This window comes from Pseudophryne corroboree, chromosome 6 (assembly GCF_028390025.1).
Source record: "Pseudophryne corroboree isolate aPseCor3 chromosome 6, aPseCor3.hap2, whole genome shotgun sequence".
Classification (NCBI taxonomy): domain Eukaryota; kingdom Metazoa; phylum Chordata; class Amphibia; order Anura; family Myobatrachidae; genus Pseudophryne; species Pseudophryne corroboree.
The window spans coordinates 293315265-293337193 of record NC_086449.1 but is presented as its reverse complement, the minus strand read 5'-3'; the positions used below and the strand labels follow the sequence as shown (position 1 = coordinate 293337193).

At 47.3% G+C, this 21929-nt stretch overlaps 1 protein-coding gene and 1 long non-coding RNA gene across 4 annotated transcripts in view; one reads left to right on the top strand and one right to left on the bottom strand.

Moving 5' to 3' along the window:
* LOC134932086 (uncharacterized) overlaps positions 1-9748 on the bottom strand; it is a 92710-nt gene extending 82962 nt beyond the window's left edge. The window contains exon 1 of the long non-coding RNA XR_010179242.1: positions 9602-9748. This is a non-coding gene — a long non-coding RNA (uncharacterized LOC134932086). The remainder of the gene's footprint in view (positions 1-9601) is intronic.
* NEDD4 (NEDD4 E3 ubiquitin protein ligase) overlaps positions 1-21929 on the top strand; it is a 470501-nt gene that overhangs the window by 131332 nt on the left and 317240 nt on the right. For all 3 annotated transcript variants that reach the window (XM_063926139.1, XM_063926140.1, XM_063926138.1), the window contains one exon: positions 18361-18434. In XM_063926139.1, coding sequence (XP_063782209.1) covers positions 18361-18434 — 74 coding nt within the window. The remainder of the gene's footprint in view (positions 1-18360; positions 18435-21929) is intronic.

Sequence of the window (21929 nt, the reverse complement as noted above, 5' to 3'; positions counted from 1 at the left end):
TGCAGTGCTGCTGCTGCGTGGTCAGATTCCCTGTCCGAAAATATAGATACCCTAGACAGGGACACTATTTTGCTAAACGTAGAGCATATAAAAGACGCACTTTTATACATGAGGGATGCACAGAGGGATATTTGCCGGCTGACATCCAAAATTAGTGCAATGTCCATTTCTGCCAGGAGAGGGTTATGGACTCGGCAGTGGACAGGTGATGCAGATTCCAAACGACACATGGAAGTTCTGCCTTATAAGGGTGAGGAATTGTTCGGGGACGGTCTCTCGGACCTAGTTTCCACAGCAACAGCTGGGAAGTCTACATTTTTACCCCATGTTCCCTCACAACCAAAGAAAGCACCGTATTATCAGGTACAGTCCTTTCGGCCCAATAGGGGCAAGCGGGTTAAAGGCGCGTCCTTTCTGCCCAGAGGCAGAGGTAGGGGAAAGAAGCTGCAGCATACAGCCAGTTCCCAGGAGCAAAAGTCCTCCCCCGCTTCCTCTAAGTCCACAGCATGACGCTGGGGCTTCACAGGCGGAGCCAGGTACGGTGGGGGCCCGTCTCAAAAATTTCAGCAATCAGTGGGCTCGCTCACGGGTGGATCCCTGGATCCTTCAAGTAGTATCTCAGGGGTACAAGCTGGAATTCGAGACGTCTCCCCCCCGCCGTTTCCTCAAATTGCCTTGCCAACCACTCCCTCAGGCAGGGAGGCAGTGTTACAGGCAATTCAAAAGCTGTATTCACAACAAGTGATAGTAAAGGTGCCCCTACTTCAACAAGGAAGGGGTTACTATTCCACAATGTTTGTGGTACCGAAACCGGACGGTTCGGTGAGACCCATTTTAAATTTGAAATCCTTGAACACATATATAAAAAAATTCAAGTTCAAGATGGAATCGCTCAGGGCGGTTATTGCAAGCCTGGACGAGGGGGATTACATGGTATCGCTGGACATCAAGGATGCCTACCTACATGTCCCCATTTACCATCCTCACCAGGAGTACCTCAGGTTTGTGGTACAAGATTGTCATTACCAATTCCAGACGTTGCCGTTCGGTCTCTCCACGGCTCCGAAGGTCTTTACCAAGGTAATGGCGGAAATAATGATACTCCTTCGAAAGAAGGGAGTTTTAATTATCCCGTACTTGGACGATCTCCTGATAAAGGCGAGGTCCAGAGAGCAGTTGTTGGTAGGGGTAGCACTATCTCGGGAAGTGCTACAACAGCACGGCTGGGTTCTAAACATTCCAAAGTCACAGCTGGTCCCTACGACACGCCTGCTGTTCCTAGGGATGGTTCTGGACACAGAACAGAGAAAAGTGTTTCTCCCGGAGGAAAAGGCCAAGGAGCTGTCATCTCTAGTCAGAGGCCTCCTAAAACCAAAACAGGTGTCGGTGCATCACTGCACGCGGATCCTGGGAAAAATGGTAGCTTCCTACGAAGCGATTCCATTCAGCAGGTTTCATGCAAGAACCTTTCAGTGGGACCTGTTGGACAAGTGGTCCGGATCGCATCTTCAGATGCATCGTCTGATAACCCTGTCTCCGAGGACAAGGGTGTCTCTGCTGTGGTGGCTGCAGAGTGCTCATCTTCTAGAGGGCCGCAGATTCGGCATACAGGACTGGGTCCTGGTGACCACGGATGCCAGCCTTCGAGTCTGGGGAGCAGTCACACAGGGAAGAAACTTCCAAGGACTATGGTCAAGTCAGGAGACTTCCCTGCACATAAATATTCTGGAACTAAGGGCCATTTACAATGCCCTAAGTCAGGCAAAACCCCTGCTTCAAAACCAGCCGGTACTGATCCAGTCAGACAACATCACGGCGGTCGCCCATGTAAATCGACAGGGCGGCACGAGAAGCAGGACGGCGATGGCAGAAGCCACAAGGATTCTCCGATGGGCGGAAAATCACGTGTTAGCACTGTCAGCAGTGTTCATTCCGGGAGTGGACAACTGGGAAGCAGACTTCCTCAGCAGGCACGACCTCCACCCGGGAGAGTGGGGACTTCATCCAGAAGTCTTTCAAATGATTGTAAACCAGTGGGAAAAGCCACAGGTGGACATGATGGCGTCCCGCCTAAACAAAAAGCTAGAAAAATATTGCGCCAGGTCGAGAGACCCGCAGGCGATAGCTGTGGACGCTCTGGTAACACCGTGGGTGTACCGATCGGTTTTTGTGTTCCCTCCTCTTCCTCTCATACCAAAGGTACTGAGGATAATAAGGAGAAGAGGAGTGAGAACCATACTCATTGTTCCGGATTGGCCAAGAAGAGCGTGGTATCCGAAACTTCAAGAAATGATGTCAGAGGACCCATGGCCTCTACCGCTCAGACAAGACCTGCTGCGGCAGGGGCCCTGTCTGTTCCAAGACTTACCGCGGCTGCGTTTGACGGCATGGCGGTTGAACACCGGATCCTGAAGGAAAAGGGCATTCCGGAGGAAGTCATTCCTACGCTGATTAAAGCTAGGAAAGAAGTAACTGCAAACCATTATCACCGCATATGGCGAAAATATGTTGCGTGGTGTGAGGCCAGGAAGGCCCCAACGGAAGAATTTCAGCTGGGCCGGTTCCTGCACTTCCTACAGTCAGGGGTGACTATGGGCCTTAAATTGGGGTCCATTAAGGTCCAGATTTCGGCTCTATCGATTTTCTTCCAGAGAGAATTTGCTTCACTACCTGAAGTTCAGACTTTTGTTAAGGGAGTGCTGCATATTCAGCCCCCTTTTGTGCCTCCAGTGGCACCTTGGGATCTCAACGTGGTGTTGGATTTCCTAAAGTCACATTGGTTTGAGCCACTGAAAACCGTGGATTTGAAATATCTCACGTGGAAAGTGGTCATGTTGTTGGCTTTGGCTTCGGCCAGGCGTGTTTCAGAATTGGCGGCTTTGTCATGTAAAAGCCCTTATCTGATTTTCCATATGGATAGGGCAGAATTGAGGACTCGTCCCCAGTTTCTCCCCAAAGTGGTATCAGCTTTTCATCTGAACCAACCTATCGTGGTGCCTGCGGCTACAAATGACTTGGAGGCTTCCAAGTTGTTGGATGTAGTCAGGGCCCTAAAAATTTATGTTTCCAGGACAGCTGGAGTCAGAAAGACTGACTCGCTATTTATCCTGTATGCGCCCAACAAGTTGGGTGCACCTGCTTCAAAGCAGACTATTGCTCGCTGGATATGTAGTACGATTCAGCTTGCACATTATGCGGCTGGACTGCCGCATCCTAAATCCGTAAAAGCCCATTCCACGAGGAAGGTGGGCTCTTCTTGGGCGGCTGCCCGAGGGGTCTCGGCTCTTCAACTTTGCCGAGCAGTTACTTGGTCGGGGTCAAACACGTTTGCTAAATTCTACAAATTTGACATCCTGGCTGAGGAGCACCTTGAGTTCTCTCATTCGGTGCTGCAGAGTCATCCGCACTCTCCCGCCCGTTTGGGAGCTTTGGTATAATCCCCATGGTCCTTACGGAGTCCCCAGCATCCACTTAGGACGTTAGAGAAAATAAGAATTTACTCACCGGTAATTCTATTTCTCATAGTCCGTAGTGGATGCTGGGCGCCCATCCCAAGAGCGGATTGTCTGCAATACTTGTATATCGTTATTGCTTAACTAAAGGGTTATTGTTGAGCCATCTGTTGAGAGGCTCAGTTGTTATCATACTGTTAACTGGGTATTGTATCACGAGTTATACGGTGTGATTGGTGTGGCTGGTATGAGTCTTACCCGGGATTCAAAATCCTTCCTATTTGTGTCAGCTCTTCCGGGCACAGTATCCTAACTGAAGTCTGGAGGAGGGTCTCAGTGGGAGGAGCCAGTGCACACCTGTAGTCTAAAAGCTTTCTTTATAGTTGTGCCCAGTCTCCTGCGGAGCCGCTAATCCCCATGGTCCTTACGGAGTCCCCAGCATCCACTACGGACTATGAGAAATAGAATTACCGGTGAGTAAATTCTTATTTTTATCCGTTCTCTGCCTGAAAAAAACGCTCCATACCATATCTGTGCTCAGTGTGCTGCATAATATATCTGTGCTGAGTGCTCACACTGCTTAATTGTGGGGACTGGGGAGCAGCTATAGCAGGAGTACAGTGCACAGTTTTGCTGACAGTGACCACCAGTATACGTTGTTTGCCTGAAAAACACTCCATATCTGTGCTCAGTGTGCTGCTTTATTGTGGGGACTGGGGACCACCAGTATAATTAATATTATATAGGAGGAGTACAGTGCAGAGTGCACTGCTGTACCTACCTCTGTGTCGTCATCCATTAAGTATACTATCCATCTACATTCTATACCTGTGGTGCATTTTAGTTTTGCAGTTTGCTGACAGTGTCCACCAGTATACTATATATAGCAGTACGGTAGGCCACTGCTGTACCTACCTCTGTGTCGTCACTCGTCATCCATTAAGTATACTATCCATCTACATTCTATACCTGTGGTGCATTTTAGTTTTGCAGTTTGCTGATAGTGTCCACCAGTATACTATATATAGCAGTACGGTAGGCCACTGCTGTACCTACCTCTGTGTCGTCACTCGTCATCCATTAAGTATACTATCCATCTACATTCTATACCTGTGGTGCATTTTAGTTTTGCGCAGTAAATATAGTAGTAGGCCATTGCTATTGATACTGGCATATAATTCCACACATTAAAAAATGGAGAACAAAAATGTGGAGGTTAAAATAGGGAAAGATCAAGATCCACTTCCACCTTGTGCTGAAGCTGCTGCCAGTAGTCATGGCCGAGACGATGAAATGCCATCAACGTCGTCTGCCAAGGCCGATGCCCAATGTCATAGTAGAGAGCATGTAAAATCCAAAACACAAAAGTTCAGTAAAATGACCCAAAAATCAAAATTAAAAGCGTCTGAGGAGAAGCGTAAACTTGCCAATATGCCATTTACGACACGGAGTGGCAAGGAACGGCTGAGGCCCTGGCCTATGTTCATGGCTAGTGGTTCAGCTTCACATGAGGATGGAAGCACTCATCCTCTCGCTAGAAAAAAGAAAAGACTTAAGCTGGCAAAAGCACAGCAAAGAACTGTGCGTTCTTCTAAATCACAAATCCCCAAGGAGAGTCCAATTGTGTCGGTTGCGATGCCTGACCTTCCCAACACTGGACGGGAAGAGCTTGCGCCTTCCACCATTTGCACGCCTGCTGGAAGGAGCACCCGCAGTCCAGTTCCTGATAGTCAAATTGAAGATGTCACTGTTGAAGTACACCAGGATGAGGATATGGGTGTTGCTGGCGCTGGGGAGATTAATTGACAAGGAGGATTCTGATGGTGAGGTGGTTTGTTTAAGTCAGGCACCCGGGGAGACACCTGTTGTCCGTGGGAGGAATATGGCCATTGACATGCCTGGTCAAAATACAAAAAAAATCAGCTCTTCGGTGTGGAATTATTTCAACACAAATGCGGACAACAGGTGTCAAGCCGTGTGTTGCCTTTGTCAAGCTGTAATAAGTAGGGGTAAGGACGTTAACCACCTCGGAACATCCTCCCTTATACGTCACCTGCAGCGCATTCATCATAAATCAGTGACAAGTTCAAAAACTTTGGGTGACAGCGGAAGCAGTCCACTGACCACTAAATCCCTTCCTCTTGTAACCAAGCTCCTGCAAACCACACCACCAACTCCCTCAGTGTCAATTTCCTCCTTACCCAGGAAAGCTAATAGTCCTGCAGGCCATGTCACTGTCAAGTCTGACGAGTCCTCTCCTACCTGGGATTCCTCCGATGCATCCTTGAGTGTAACGCCTACTTCTGCTGGCGCTGCTGTTGTTGCTGCTGGGAGTCGATCGTCATCCCAGAGGGGAAGTCGGAAGACCACTTGTACTACTTCCAGTAAGCAATTGACTGTCCAACAGTCCTTTGCGAGGAAGATGAAATATCACAGCAGTCATCCTGCTGCAAAGCAGATAACCCAGGCCTTGGCAGCCTGGGCGATGAAAAACGTGGTTCCGGTATCCATCGTTAATTCAGAGGCAACTATAGACTTGATTGAGGTACTGTGTCCCCGGTACCAAATACCATCTAGGTTCCATTTCTCTAGGCAGGCGATACCGAAAATGTACACAGACCTCAGAAAAAGACTCACCAGTGTCCTAAAAAATGCAGTTGTACCTAATGTCCACTTAACCACGGACATGTGGACAAGTGGAGCAGGGCCCACTGGGTAGATGTATTGCCTCCCGCAGCAAGAACAGCAGCGGCGGCACCAGTAGCAGCATCTCGCAAACGCCAACTCGTTTCTAGGCAGGCTACGCTTTGTATCACCGCTTTTCAGAATAGGCACACAGCCGAAAACCTCTTACGGCAACTGAGGAAGATCATCGCAGAATGGCTTACCCCAATTGGACTCTCCTGGGGATTTGTGACATCGGACAACGCCAGCAATATTGTGCGTGCATTACATCTGGGCAAATTCCATCACGTCCCATGTTTTGCACATACCTTGAATTTGGTGGTGCAGAATTATTTAAAAAACGACAGGGGCGTGCAAGAGATGCTGTCGGTGGCCCGAAGAATTGCGGGCCAGTTTCGGCATTCAGGCACCGCGTACAGAAGACTGGAGCACCACCAAACATTCCTGAACCTGCACTGCCATCATCTGAAGCAAGAGGTGGTAATGAGGTGGACTTCAACACTCTATATGCTTCAGAGGATGGAGGAGCAGCAAAAGGCCATTCAAGCCTATACATCTGGCCACGATATAGGCAAAGGAGGTGGAATGCACCTGACTCAAGCGCAGTGGAGAATGAATTCAACATTGTGCAAGGTTCTGCAACCCTTTGAACTTGCCACACGTGAAGTCAGTTCAGACACTGCCAGCCTGAGTCAGGTCATTCCCCTCATCAGGCTTTTGCAGAAGAAGCTGGAGACATTGAAGGAGGAGCTAAAACAGAGCGATTCCGCTAGGCATGTGGGACTTGTGGATGGAGCCCTTAATTCGCTTAACCAGGATTCATGGGTGGTCAATCTGTTGAAATCAGAGCACTACATTTTGGCCACCGTGCTCGATCCTAGATTTAAAACCTACGTTGTATCTCTCTTTCCGGCAGACACAAGTCTGCAGAGGTTCAAAGACCTGCTGGTGAGAAAATTGTCAAGTCAAGCGGAACGTGACCCGTCACCATCTCCTCCTTCACATTCTCCCGCAACTGGGGGTGCGAGGAAAAGGCTAAGAATTCCGAGCCCACCCGCTGGCGGTGATGCAGGGCAGTCTGGAGCGAGTGCTGACATCTGATCCGGACTGAAGGACCTGCCAACGATTACTGACATGTCTACTGTCACTGCATATGATTCTGTCACCATTGAAAGAATGGTGGAGGATTATATGAGTGACCGCATCCAAGTAGGCACGTCAGACAGTCCGTACGTATACTGGCAAGAAAAAGAGACAAATTGGAGGCCCTTGCACAAACTGGCTTTATTCTACCTAAGTTGCCCTCCCTCCAGTGTGTACTCCGAAAGAGTGTTTAGTGCAGCCGCTCACCTTGTCAGCAATCGGCGTACGAGGTTACTTCCAGAAAATGTGGAGAAGATGATCATTAAAATGAATTATAATCAATTCCTCCGTGGAGACATTCACCAGCAGCAATTGCCTCCAGAAAGTACACGGGGACCTGAGATGGTGGATTCCAGTGGGGACGAATCAATAATCTGTGAGGAGGGGGATGTACACAGTGAAAGGGGTGAGGAATCGGAGGATGATGATGAGGTGGACATCTTGCCTCTGTAGAGCCAGTTTGTGCAAGGAGAGATTGATTGCTTCTTTTTTGGTGGGGGCCCAAACCAACCAGTCATTTCAGTCACAGTCGTGTGGCAGACCCTGAAATGATGGGTTCGTTAAAGTGTGCATGTCCTGTTTATACAACATAAGGGTGGGTGGGAGGGCCCAAGGACAATTCCATCTTGCACCTCTTTTTTCTTTCATTTTTCTTTGCATCATGTGCTGTTTGGGGACAATTTTTTTGAAGGGCCATCCTGCCTGACACTGCAGGGCCACTCCTAGATGGGCCAGGTGTTTGTGTCGGCCACTTGTGTCGCTTAGCTTAGTCACACAGCGACCTTGGTGAGCCTCTTTTTTTCTTTGCATCATGTGCTGTTTGGGGACAATTTTTTTGAAGGGCCATCCTGCCTGACACTGCAGTGCCACTCCTAGATGGGCCAGGTGTTTGTGTCGGCCACTTGTGTCGCTTAGCTTAGCCATCCAGCGACCTCGGTGCAAATTTTAGGACTAAAAATAATATTGTGAGGTGTTCAGAATAGACTGGAAATGAGTGGAAATTATGGTTATTGAGGTTAATAATACTATGGGATCAAAATGACCCCCAAATTCTATGATTTAAGCTGTTTTTTAGGGTTTTTTGAAAAAAACACCAGAATCCGACAAAAAATTTTCGGTGAGGTTTTGCCAAAACACGGCCGCGGAACCGAACCCAAAACCAAAACACAAAACCCGAAAAAATTTCCGGTGCACATCACTATTTAAAAGTGGGTACGTTTTTATGTATGTTGTCTCTGTCTATGTGTGGTCCTGAGGACGGGGCGCTGTCCCCGAAAGTACTTGACCTAATACAGTTTCATTTGCATCACTACTGACTCTGAGGGGATACGGTTGTTAGGTCGACACAGCTTAGGTCGACAGGTCATTAGGTCGACAGGTCAAAAGGTCGACATGAGTTTTTCACATTTTTAAAACATTTTTTTTTTTCATTTTTGACGATCCATGTGGACTACGATTGGAACAGTAACCTTGCCCGAAGCATGGCGAGCAAACACGGTGCACTATTTGGGGTTCACCGTCACTTTATAAAGATAACGACACCAAAAAAAGTCCAAAAACTCATGTCGACCTTTTCAGCTGTCGACCTAGTACATGTCGACCTAATTCCCATGTCAACCTTCAGTGGTCGACCTAATGACTCAACCTAGTTGAGCACGTTGCTGTATATAAATGAGTGCTGGCATAGTATGGACTTGTGTGTGGAGATATATAATATAATATATATATATATATATATATATATAATATAATATATATATATATATATATATATATATATATATACAGCAGCAATTGTTGCATGAGAAGCACATATAAGTGGAAGAAAAACTCTGTGCTTTAATTCATAATGTCAGCTTGTAATACAATGTTTCGGGGCGCGAACGCCCCTTTGTCAAGGTGAGCATAACAACAGTTACTGTTATACTGTTATATACTGTTGTTATGCTCACCTTGACAAAGGGGCGTTTGTGCCCCGAAACGTTGGATTACAAGCTGACATTATGAATTAAATCACAGTTTTTCTTCCACTTACATGTGCCTCTCCAGTCTCTGAGTGCCGCTGATGCAACAATTGCTGCTGTATGGATGGACTTTTCCAGAGGGCACCGGAGCAAGTATACCCCATTTAGGCGAGTGCCGATCCGTTTGTGAAATTTTTATATATATATATATATATATATATATATATATATATATAATATGTGTGAAGAAAAAACGGCACTCAGGAAACTTCAATATTGTAAAGATGCTTGGTCTACGTTTCGGAGACCTTTAATCTCCTTCGTCAGGGCAATACAGAACAACAGAAAAAGACCTACCTTTATTTAACTCACCCAGGTGCACGCTAAGCCCGTCGGCCGCTTCCCGTCGCCGTCCCCGGAAGTGAACTCACATCCGCGTCACACGGCTGGTAGAGCTGGGCGGGGGGCCTGGGCGTTGCTATAGTGATACCCATCACCATGGTAACAATGCTGCACAATAGTAAAAACGGAGAAAATGGAATATAACACTCTGCTTGTGGTTATAAAGAACATTAGTGCATCAATACTAGATGACTCACTGTGAATTAAATGACATTACATAATAACACAGCTGATCTAAACAGAGCATATACTGAAAGAAACAGTTACATTCAAAAGATCAAAATCATTACTGGTATAACGTGTCCTATGTTTCTAAAAAGCAAGTGTAAGATAATTACTCATTCAACCCGATCGGCTGCAGGGTTTGTAGCTTATAAATCCACTTTGTCTCTAATCGCAATAGTAAGTTGTCCCTATTGCCACCTCTTCTACAGGGGGGTACCCAATCGATCATCTTGTACCTTAATGCGGCTACACTGTGGCGAAAATCACGGAAATGCCTGACGACCGGTTGATCATTCATTTTATTTTTAGTGGTGGTTTCAGCGCTCTCAATGGCCTTTCTAATACCCGATCAATGAGCTGCCATCCTTTTCTTAAAACTGCGAATTGTTTTGCCCACGTATAGTAAGCCACATGGGCATTTGATGTAGTAGACTACATGGGTGCTAGAGCAAGTTAAGGGGTAATTAATTTTGAACCTTTTGCCTGAGCGCGGATGCGAAAAATAAGCCCCTGTCTCTAAGTATTGGCAAGTCGTGCAATTGATGCACTTAAAATTGCCCGATTTTCTGGACAAAAAGTGAGTCTGTGGGTGAGCTATAAAACTCGTGATGTCGTTATGTACTACGACATCCTTGATATTCCGGCCTCTATGGAAACCAGGCATTAAAGTTTTATTCAACAGACCTGGTATGGTTAAATCACTGTTGAAAACAGGCCAATATTTTTTAGCTGCTGCCACAAAGGATTCTGAGTTAGATGAATATTGTTGTGGCCAAATCATTTTATTCTGCAAAGTGGATACCTGGTTGTGCTTTAATGCCTGCTCTCTCGGGAATGCAAGTGCCTTTACCCTAGCTTCACGTAAAAGCTTTGGAGGATAGCCCCTCAATAAAAACTTATTTAACATTAAATTAATTTGTGTTATGGCATCCTGATGATTCGAGCAGATGCGAATAATACGTAAAAACTGGGAAAAAGGCAAACCACTTTTAAGTGAAGGGGGATGCTGGCTATCTGCATGCAGATAGGTATTGCGGTCAACCGCCTTCTGGTACACATTAGTCACGAGTTGACAATCAACTAAAGAGACTGAAACATCCAAGTAATGTATATTCTGTGAACTGTACTCAGATGTAAATTTGTTGTTTTCGTCTTCTGAGTTGAGGTCAACCAAGAACTGTCTAAGCGCAGGTTCTGGACCAGTCCAGAACATACACACATCATCGATGTAGCGGCAGTAGAAAGATATATATTGCATCCTCTGTGGGTCAGAGAAGAACAGCTCCTTTTCAACTTCAAACATGAATATGTTAGCGAAGCTTGGTGCCACGCAAGACCCCATTGCACAACCCAGCAACTGGATGTACAATGAGCCATCAAAGAGAAAATAATTTCACTTTAGTGTCAATTCCATCAACGTAAGAAACAAGTCTAGATCTGGGCCCTTGTAGTGTGCGTTACCTGTGAGGAGCGTCCTAAGAATTTGCAGGCCCCTCTGGTGGGGGATGTTCGTTTATATACTAACTACGTCTATGGTGCACATTATGGTATGTGCTTCCACTGTATTAAGCTTTTGCAATTTCAAGATATAGGCAGTAGTATCCTTTAGGAAACTCTCCTCAGCTTGGACAACATGCTGCAAGTAATGATCTAGGAATTGGGATACTGCATAGTAAATAGAATCCCTTGCCGCAATTATGGGTCTCCCTGGCGGCTTTTGTGGATCTTTATGCAGCTTTGGGATTAAATAAAAGACCGGTAACTTCGGCCAATTACGTTTAAGAGAATCCCTATGTTTTGGGTCCAACAGCCCCTTAATTGCAGCTGTGTCCAAGACCTGGGAGAGTTCCTGCTGGAGAGACTCTGTAGGGTCTTGATCAAGCCGTTTGTATACATTGGTGTCAGACAGCTGTCTTAATTCCTCAGCCCTATAGTCCTCCACATTCAATACAACCAAACCCCCTCCCTTATCGGCCACCCTCACAACGATATCTTGAGATATATATATATATATATATATATATATATATTATACGGTATGTATGTATGTATGTATGTATGTGTGTATATATATATATATATATATATCTATAATATGAGAGATTTTTTTTCTTTGTGCAGGGTAAATAATGACTGCTTTTGCATGTAGCCCACATGTCAGACAACTTTATTATTTGTTTTAATATAAATCTTCCCTGAAGTGCCTGCCATCTTGTGCAAATATATGCCTTAAAAACCTGATGTCTGATTTTAAAAGCATTCTTCTCAGTCCTCTGATGTGTTTGCTTATGCATATCCCTTCATGGTCTGATTAGTTTATGTATATGTGCGTCGATTTGTCTTCATTTCCTACTAGATTGTTAGTGCTCACTCGTTTTAGGGTTTTAGGTCCATGTTTCCTTTATCTTAATGTTTGTCTCCTCTTTGTACAGTACTATGGATAATGTAAGTGCTCCATAAATAAAAATATTTTGGCGATGTTCAATAAATGGGGATTATAATATCAGTGTTTACATACATTTCATAAAACATGAAAAAAAATATGCAAGGAATAAGAAACTTTCTCATACGTCCTAGAGCATGCTGGGGTCCACTTCATGACCATGGGGTATAGACGGTTCCGCAGGAGCCATGGGCACTTTAAAACTTTTCAAAGGGTGGGACCTGGCTCCTCCCCCTATGACCCTCAGTTTTAGAAATGTGCCCAGGCAGACTGGATGCACTCCAGGGGAGCTCTACTGAGTTTCTCTGAAAAGACTTGTTAGGTTTTTTATTTTCAGGGAGAACTGCTGGCAACAGACTCCCTGCTTCGTGGGACTGAGGGGGCAGAAGTAGGAGCCAACTTCCTGAAGAGTTTCGTGGCTCTGCTTCTGGCTGACAAGACACCATTAGCTCCTGAAGGGTACTGAGCGCTAGCCGTGTCTAGATGCTCACTCCCACAGCACACCCCCCTCACAGAGCCAGAAGTCAGAAGACAGGTGAGTGTAAGGCACTGTGTGTGTGGGCAGCAATGGCGCGCTGCGCTCCCGCCAGCCGCGCTGTACCTTAGCCGTCACTCTCTTGATTGAAGATCTATCTTCTTACACTCAACTGTCTTCTGACTTCTGGCTCTGTGAGGGAGGTGACAGCGTGCTGTGGGAGTGAGCATCTAGACACGGCTAGCATTCAGTACCCTTCAGGAGCTAATGGTGTCCTGTCAGTCAGAAGCAGAGCCATGAAACTCTTCAGGAAGTTGGTTGGTGCAGGAGGGAGGGGGGGGGGGGGGCGGCGGCGCCCTGGGCAGCAAAATACCTTTAAAAAACTGGCTAAAAGGGGGCATAAGATGCCCAGACACAGCCCTTCCCCCGCCAGTATAAATATTATGTGAAAATTTCTGATGAGAAGACGCGCCATTGCGGGGGCGGAGCTTCCTCCTCGCTCAGCGCCATTTTCTCTCCTCAGCTGCAAAGACATCGCTGGTCCTCCTTCACTTCTGACTACAAGTATCAGGGTGTAAAACAGGGAGGGGGCACAGCGAATTTGGTGCTTTACAGGTGTATTTACATTGTAAATTAAGCGCTGCATCTCAGTGGGCATTTTGTGTTCATAGGCATTATATGCTGGGGTTGTGAACTGGCTGCTCCTACACTGTGTCCTTCTGACAGATTTACTGTGGGTCTGTCCCCTATAAGTCCCAGAGTGTCTGTGTGTGTGTGTGTAGTGCACGAGTGTGACATGTCTGAGGCAGGGAGTTCTTCCCCTGAGGAAGCCATTTTAGGGACACAGAGTTGTAATGTGGTGGCGCTGCCGGCACACCAAGAGCCTGCATGGGTGAAAGAATTACGTGATAGTATGCATCATATCAATAGGAGATTAGATAAGTCTGAATCTCATGCAGAATGCTGGAGAAAGTCTGTGGAAGATGTGATTTTTCAGGGTTCTGTTCTTCCATCCGCAGGCGACCCCTCTGGGTCACATAAGAGACCATTTGCAAATATTGTAAATACTGATACCGACACGGACACTGATTCCTATGTCGACGATAGTGACTCCAGAGAAATAGATCATAAATTGTCGAAAAACATACAATATATGACTGTGGTTATAAGGGAGGTTCTGGAAGTTACAGAAGCCACTCCTGTACCTCAGGAGAAGGCCTATTTCTATAAGGAAAAGAAATCTAAGGTGATCTTCCCTCCTTCCCGTGAGCTAAATACTCTCTTTGAAAGAGTGTGGGTAAGTCCTGAAAATAAATTTTGTGTTCCCAAGAGGATTCAGAGGACAGGAAAAAATGGGAGTCACCCCCGGTGTTAGACAGTGCACTGTCCATGTTGACAAAGAAGGTGATTCTCCCTGCACCTGGGACGGCTTCACTAAAGGAGTCGGCAGACCGCAAAATGGAGAAAATGTTAAAATCCATTTATGTGGCCAATGGGACGCTGCTCAGGCCCACAATTGCTTGCGCGTGAGTGAGTCGCGCTATTGAAAAATGGTCAGACAGCTTGTCATCAGAAATTGACACGATTGATAAAGATGAGATACTCCTTAAGTTAGGGAATATCAAAGACGCTGCCGCATACATGCTAGAAGCGATGAAAGATATTGGACTCTTGGGTTCAACAGCCGCTACCATGGCAGTATCGGCTTGGCGGGCGTTGTGGATTCGCCAGTGGAACGCGGATGCAGATTCCAAAAGGAATATGGAGGCTATCCCATATAAAGGTGAGGCCTTATTTGGTGATGGACTGGATGCGTTAGTCTCGACGGCTACCGCAGGTAAGTCGACTTTTTTGCCTTCTGCTCCTGCACCGGCAAAAAAGACATATCACTCCCACGTGCAGTCCTTTCGGCCCAATAAATACAAAAAGGCGAAAGGTTTCCCCTTCTTTGCTGGTAGGGGAAAGGGAAAGAAGTCCACAGCGGCTTCAGGATCCCAGGAGCAGAAGTCAACCCCTACTTCTACCAAATCTACAGCATGACGCTCGGGCTCCCTTGTGGGAGTCTGCTCGGGTGGGGGTACGTCTCAAACTGTTCATCCAGGGTTGTATTCAATCTGGCCTGGACCCCTGGGTGTTTCAAATAGTGTCCCAGGGGTACAAGCTGGAGTTTCAAGACGTTACCCCATGCCGATTTTTCAAATCGACCTTGCCAGCTTCTCTTCGAGAAAGAGAGGCAGTAACAGCGGCAATCCAAAAATTATGTCAGGATCAGGTCATAGTCCTGGTACCTTTGTCACAACAAGGGGAGGGTTTCTATTTAAGCCTCTTTGTATTTCCGAAGCCGGACGGCTCGGTCAGACCGATCCTAAACCTAAAAAATCTGAGTCTCGACTTGAAACGGTTCAAGTTAAAAATGGAATCACTGAGGGCAGTGATTTCCAGTCTGGATGAGGGGGGACTATATGATGTCTGTAGACATAAAGGATGCATGTTCCCATTTATCCTCCTCACCAGGCTTATCTGAGATTCGCGGTTCAGGATTGCCATTACCAATTCCAGACGTTGCCTTTTGATCTCTCCACGGCGCCGAGGGTATTCACCAAGGTGATGGCGGAGATGATGGTCCTCCTTCGTCAAAAAGGAGTCAATATAATTCCTTATCTGGACGATCTCCTGATAAAAGCGAGATCCAGGGAGCAGTTGCTACAGAACATCACACTCTCCCTGTCCATACTTCAAAAACACAGTTGGATCATACATTTTCCAAAGTCACAGTTGGAACCGACGACAAGATTGTCTTTTCTCGGGATGATCCTGGACACAGAAGTTCAGAGAGTATTTCTTCTGGGGGGAAAAGGCTCTGGAAATCCAGAAAATGGTAAAACTGATATTAAAGCCAACAAATGTGTCGATCCATCAGTGCATTTGGTGGTTGGGGAAAATGGTGGCGGCCTACGAGGCCATACAGTTTGGCAGGTTCCATGCCAGAGTATTTCAGTGGGAACTGTTGGACAAGTGGTCAGGTTCCCACCTACACATACACCGAAAGATAATCCTGTCCTCCGAAGCCAGGATTTCGCTCCTGTGGTGGCTACACAGTTCTCACCTACTAGTGGGACGCAGGTTCGGGATTCAGGACTGGCTCCTGGTAACCACGGATGCAAGTCTCCGAGGCTGGGGAGCTGTCACTCAGGGGGAAAGCTTCCAAGGAAAATGGTCAAGTCAGGAGGCCTGCCTTCACATAAACGTGCTGGAATTGAGAGCCATTTACAACGGCCTACGACAAGCGGTGCATCTTCTTCAAGATCATCCCGTGCAGACCCAGTCGGACAATGTAACAGCAGTCGCGTACATAAACAGGCAGGGCGGAACGAAAAGCAGAGCGGCAATGGCAGAGGTGACAAAGATACTCCTCTGGGCAGAAAGACATGTAAAGGCTCTGTCGGTGATTTTCATTCCGGGAGTAGACAACTGGGAAGCAGACTTCCTCAGCAGACACGATCTTCATCCAGGAGAGTAGAACCTCTACCAAGAATTCTTCGTAGAGGTGACAAGTCTCTGGGGAGTTCCTCAAGTAGACATTATGGCATCTCGTCTCAACAAGAAGCTTCAGAGATATTGTTCCAGGTCGAGAGACCCTCAAGCAATAGCAGTGGGTGCACTGGTGGCTCATTGGGTATTCTGGTCGGTGTATGTCTTCCCTCCACTTCCACTGATCCCAAAAGTTCTCAGGATAATAAGAACAAGAGTTCGAGCAATCTTCATTGCCCCAGAATGGCCAAGGAGGGCTTGGTACCCAGATCTTCAGGAGTTGCTTATAGAAGATCCTCGGCCTCTTCCTCTTCGCGAGGACCTGCTGCAGCAGGGGGCGTGCGTGTATCAAGACTTACCGCGGCTACGTTTGACGGCATGGCTGTTGAGCGCCGGATCCTAGCCCGAAAGGGTATTCCCACGGCAGTCATCCCCACGCTTATTCAGGCCAGGAAAGGAGTAACGTCTAAACATTACCACCGTATTTGGAGAAAATATGTGTCTTGGTGTGAATCCAAGAAGGCTCCTACGGAAGAGTTTCAGTTGGGACGTTTTCTCTATTTTCTGCAGGCTGGTGTGGATGCAGGCCTTAGATTGGGGTCAATCAAGGCCCAGATTTTGGCCTTATCGGTTTTCTTCCAAAAACAATTGGCCTCTCTTCCAGAAGTTCAGACTTTCGTGAAGGGGGTTCTGCACATCCAGCCTCCATTTGTGCCTCCAGTGGCACCATGGGACCTTAATGTGGTGTTGCAGTTCCTTCAATCACATTGGCTTGAACCTCTACAGGAGATAGAGTTGAAGTTTCTCACTTGGAAAGTGGTGATGCTTTTGACCTTGGCATCCGCAAGGCGGGTTTTGGAGTTGGGGGCTTAGTCTCACAAGAGCCCTTACCTGATCTTCCATGAAGATAGGGCAGAGTTGAGAACTCGCCAACATTTTCTTCCAAAGGTGGTTTCGTCTTTCCACATAAACCAACCTATTGTGGTGCCAGTGGCTACTGATACGTTCACTGAGTCAGTTTCTGGATGTGGTTAGGGCTTTGAAGATTTATGTAGCTAGAACAGCTCGGATACGGAAAACAGAGGCTCTGTTTGTTCTGTATGCTCCCAACAAGATTGGGTGTCCTGCTTCCAAGCAGACTATTGCGCGCTGGATCAGAGGTACGATTCAGCAGGCTCATTCTACGGCTGGATTGCCGTTACCGATGTCGGTGAAGGCCCATTCTTCTAGGAAGGTGGGCTCATCCTGGGCTGCTGCCCGGGTGGTCTCGGCATTACATCTTTGCCGAGCAGCTACTTGGTCAGGGTCAAACACATTTGCAAAGTTCTACAAGTTTGACACCTTGGCCAATGAGGACCTCAAGTTCGGTCAATCGGTGCTGCAGGGTCATCCGCACTCTCCCGCCCGTACTGGAGCTTTGGTATAAACCCCATGGTCATGAAGTGGACCCCAGCATCCTCTAGGACGTATGAGAAAACAGGATTTTAATACCTATCGGTAAATCCTTTTCTCCTAGTCCGTAGAGGATGCTGGGCGTCCGTCCCAGTGCGTACTTTACCTGCAGTTTTGTTTATTAGAGTTGCACAGGTTGTGTTATATTAGTTTTCAGCATGTTGCTGTAATTGGTTCATGCCTTTTGGCGTGTGTTATGTTGAATGCCATATTGTGCGGCATGGTTGAGGTGTGAGCTGGTATGAATCTCACCATTAGTATAAAAGTAAATCCTTTCCTCGAATGTCCATTTCCCTGGGCACAGTTCCTATAAGTGAGGTCTGGAGGAGGGGCATAGAGGGAAGAGCCAGTTCACACCCTTTGAAAAGTCTTAAAGTGCCCATGGCTCCTGCGGAACCATCTATACCCCATGGTCATGATGTGGACCCCAGCATCCTCTACGGACTAGGAGAAAAGGATCTACCTGTAGGCATTAAAATCCTGTTTTACCGCAAACCAAAGGCATTTGACTTATTTTTAGTTAGAAAACACTGTATTCTGTTTCTGCTCAACTTTACTTAACCTATAGTTTTATTGTATTTTTCTTAGGAAAATTCCCGTGTTCTACGTGTGAAAGTTATAGCAGGGTTTGGCCTTGCAAAGAGAGATCTATTAGGAGCAAGGTGAGTTACTTCTAAATTATTATGTATTTTTTTTATTTATTTTTCTGCTGCGGGGTACACTGGGCTCCACAAGGAAAGACATAGGGGTGTAAAGTAGGATCTTGATCCGAGGCACCAACAGGCTCAAAAGCTTTGACTGTTCCCAGAATGCATAGCGCCACCTTCTCTATAACCCCGCCTCCCTGCACAGGAGCTCAGTTTTGTAGTTGGTGCCGCAGATAGCAGGCACATAACAGAGGGGCTGCTCTAGGCAGCCCTAAGAAGAGCTTTTTTGAGAAGAAAAGTGAAGACTTCAAGGGCTGTAGCAGTGTGTACATGTCTAGTGACATTCACTGCTGCAGCTCCATCTCTCCCCAGCGGCGCTGTACACTCCCGAGCCCTGGTTGCCGGGTAACTACAGCAGGAGGCTCCGGTTTTCTTCTGGTCAGGCACACACGACGGGTGCTCTCCGAGAACGCGTGGCCACGCTTCGGGAAGTGGTGAGTGGGTCCCGCTCGCGGGACCCGTACTTTAACGCGATCCGACGCGGTCGGTGGGAGGCGGGGCGCGCGCGCTGGCGGTGGACACTGTGGCAGTACAGGCGATCCCACTGGATTACCAGGGCATGGGTGCAGGTCAGGTTTTCCCTTAAAACCTTTTTATGTGTAGCCCGCAGTACCTGGTGGTTTTGCCAGCAGAGGGGATAAGGCTTAGACCTGGAGCCCCAGCCCCAGGGCGCCATTTCCAGCAAATGTTCCCGCCCTGGAGCTGCATATCTGTCTCTCCCTCACTCCCAGTCAGTGTTTGGGCGCCATTTCTCTCCGCTACACTGTTCCTGGGACTGCTTGGGCAAATCCTCCTGTGTAAAGCCGCCTGGTTGTCAGCGCTGTGACTTTACATGACACTTAAGTATTCTACATGTCAATTAGACAGTGTTAGTTAAGAAAGAGTGCATTTAGTCAGGGTTCTCTGGTACAAGTACCCTGTGATATACATCCAGTTCTTACTGTGCAGTGTTATATCTATTGACAACATAGCTATATATAAGCTGGTCCAGTGCAGTATTACTGTTAGTAATGACCTCTGCATTGTTTAACTGTGACTATATGTGTGTGCATTAGCTTGCTGAGTGGTTTCCATTTCGTGTCTCTCACTCAACTTGCTATCCCTATATTCTATAACCTGAGGGGGCTTGGTGCGTCAGGTTTTGTAATTATATAGGATTTTCACAAGATATACTTTAATATGTATTCTTTTCTGTGATTTTAGTCACTATATCTCTCCTGTATTTCTGTTTGTGCTGACTACACTGCGCAGGGGTTAGGGTAAGAGGTATTGTGCTGCTGACAATTGTACTGTGTTACCTGATACTGCAAGTTATATCATGTCTGCTTCTGAGGGTAATGGTTCTGGGGCTGAACACACTGCCGGTGTTGCTGAAGCCACAGATCCATATGAGGAGATTATAGCAGCTGTGGGCTATGGTTCTGGGGGCTCCTTGCCCCCCATTGGGACTGTGGCAACGGGGGTACATAATGACCCACCGTGGGCTACTTTCTCAACGCTTCTACATACGCTAGTTACTAAACTAACACCCCCTATGGGACCTCCTATGCCGGTGCAACCGTATGTGGTCCCCGCAGCTAACCCGCCTTGGGCGGATAATTTGTCTGCTCAATTGAAGAAGTTGAACCAGTCCTTGACTACTAAAAAGTCTGACCCTCGCTCGCCTAAGACCAAGGGGTCCTCTAAGCGAGCTCTTATCTCCTCACAATCCACTGCTGTCACTGACACCTCGTCTGATGAAGATGGCGCTTACACTGACCCCACAGATTCTGACACAGATACTGCTGATGGGGAGGGTAGTTCACATGTGGATGTTCCTGATCTTTTGGAGGCTATTAAGTTAATTTTACAGATTACGGATGATCCCGAGCCATCCGCCCCTCCTAAGAAATCAGATAGGTTCAAGCGTCAGAAGGTGGTTAAACAAGTTTTACCTCACTCTGACAACCTAGTGGATATACGTCAGGAACCCTGGGGAAACCCGGGTAAGGAGTTTGTGCCTCAAAAGAAGATGCTGGCTCGCTATCCCCTCGCGCCAGAGCTGTCTAAAAATTGGGAAACGCCTCCTCCAGTAGACTCACATGTGGCTAGGATGGTGGTTTCCTCAGCTCTACCTGTCACTACCGTCACGTCTCTAAAAGAGCCTACGGATAAACGTGTGGAGGGTTGTCTAAAAGCGATTTACACCCTCACGGGTACTGCACAAAGGCCCACTATTGCAGCAACATGGGCTGCAGAGGCTATTGAAGCATGGGCCCTAGAGTTAGAAGCTGAAATCTCTTCTGACCATACTAGACAATGCTTGTCATATGTTGTCACAGCTTCTCACTATATTAAAGAGGCGGCTTCTGATGCCGGTATCCTAGCAGCCAAGGCCTCTACTACATCAGTCCTGGCTCGCCGGATATTGTGGCTGAGATCCTGGTCTGTGGATCTGGACTCTAGAAAAACCCTGGAGGTACTCTCTTTCAAGGGAGATATTCTGTTTGGGGAGGACTTAAATAAGATAGTGGCTGACTTGGCTACTGCCAAAACTGCCTGTCTGCCAAGTACCGCTCCTTCTGTGTCGAAGGCTAAAGGTACTTCCTTTCGCCCCTTTCGTCCTTCAGGTAAAGCAAAAGGTCAGGCGTACAACAAGCAGGCCCGCACTTCCAAACCTGGTAAGCCGAAGCTCAAAAGAGCCTGGGCTGCCCGTCAGCCAGCCAAGACAGATAAGCCTGCCGCATGACGGGGCGGGCCTCCCCCCGGGGAATCCCAGGTTGGGGGGCCGTCTTCTAGGGTATACCCAGGAATGGTTGAAGACCACTTCAGATGCCTGGGTACGGGAAGTCGTCACTCGAGGTTACGCCATAGCCTTCAAAAACCGACCCCCTCATCGATTTTGCCGGACAGACGTCCCGTTTTGCCAGACAAAGGCAAACACTCTACATTCGGTGGTACAGACCCTCCTGGATACAGGAGTCGTAGTACAGGTGCCTCTTGCTCAGAGGGGGGGTACTATTCTCCGCTGTTTCTGGTCCCGAAACCGAATGGCCCATTCTCAACCTCAAGGCATTGAACAGGTTTGTGAAAGTTTCCAAGTACCGTATGGAAACCCTTCGCTCTATAGTTCTGGCCTTGGAACCTGGGGACTACATGGTCTCCCTGGACATACAGGATGCTTACCTGCATATTCCTATAGCAGTGTCACATCAGCAATACCTGAGGTTTGCGATTGGCAACCTCCATTACCAGTTTCAGGCGTAACCTTTTGGTTTAACTACGGCTCCGCGAGTCTTCACCAAAGTCATGGCGGTGATGACGGTGGTACTCTGCCGTCAAAGGGTCAGGATACTGCCGTATCTGGACGACGTGTAAATCCTGGCAAATTCCCCAGAACTTCTCCTACGTCATCTGGATATGACTGTCCAGTTTCTACAAGCCCACGGGTGGCTCATCAACTGGAAGAAA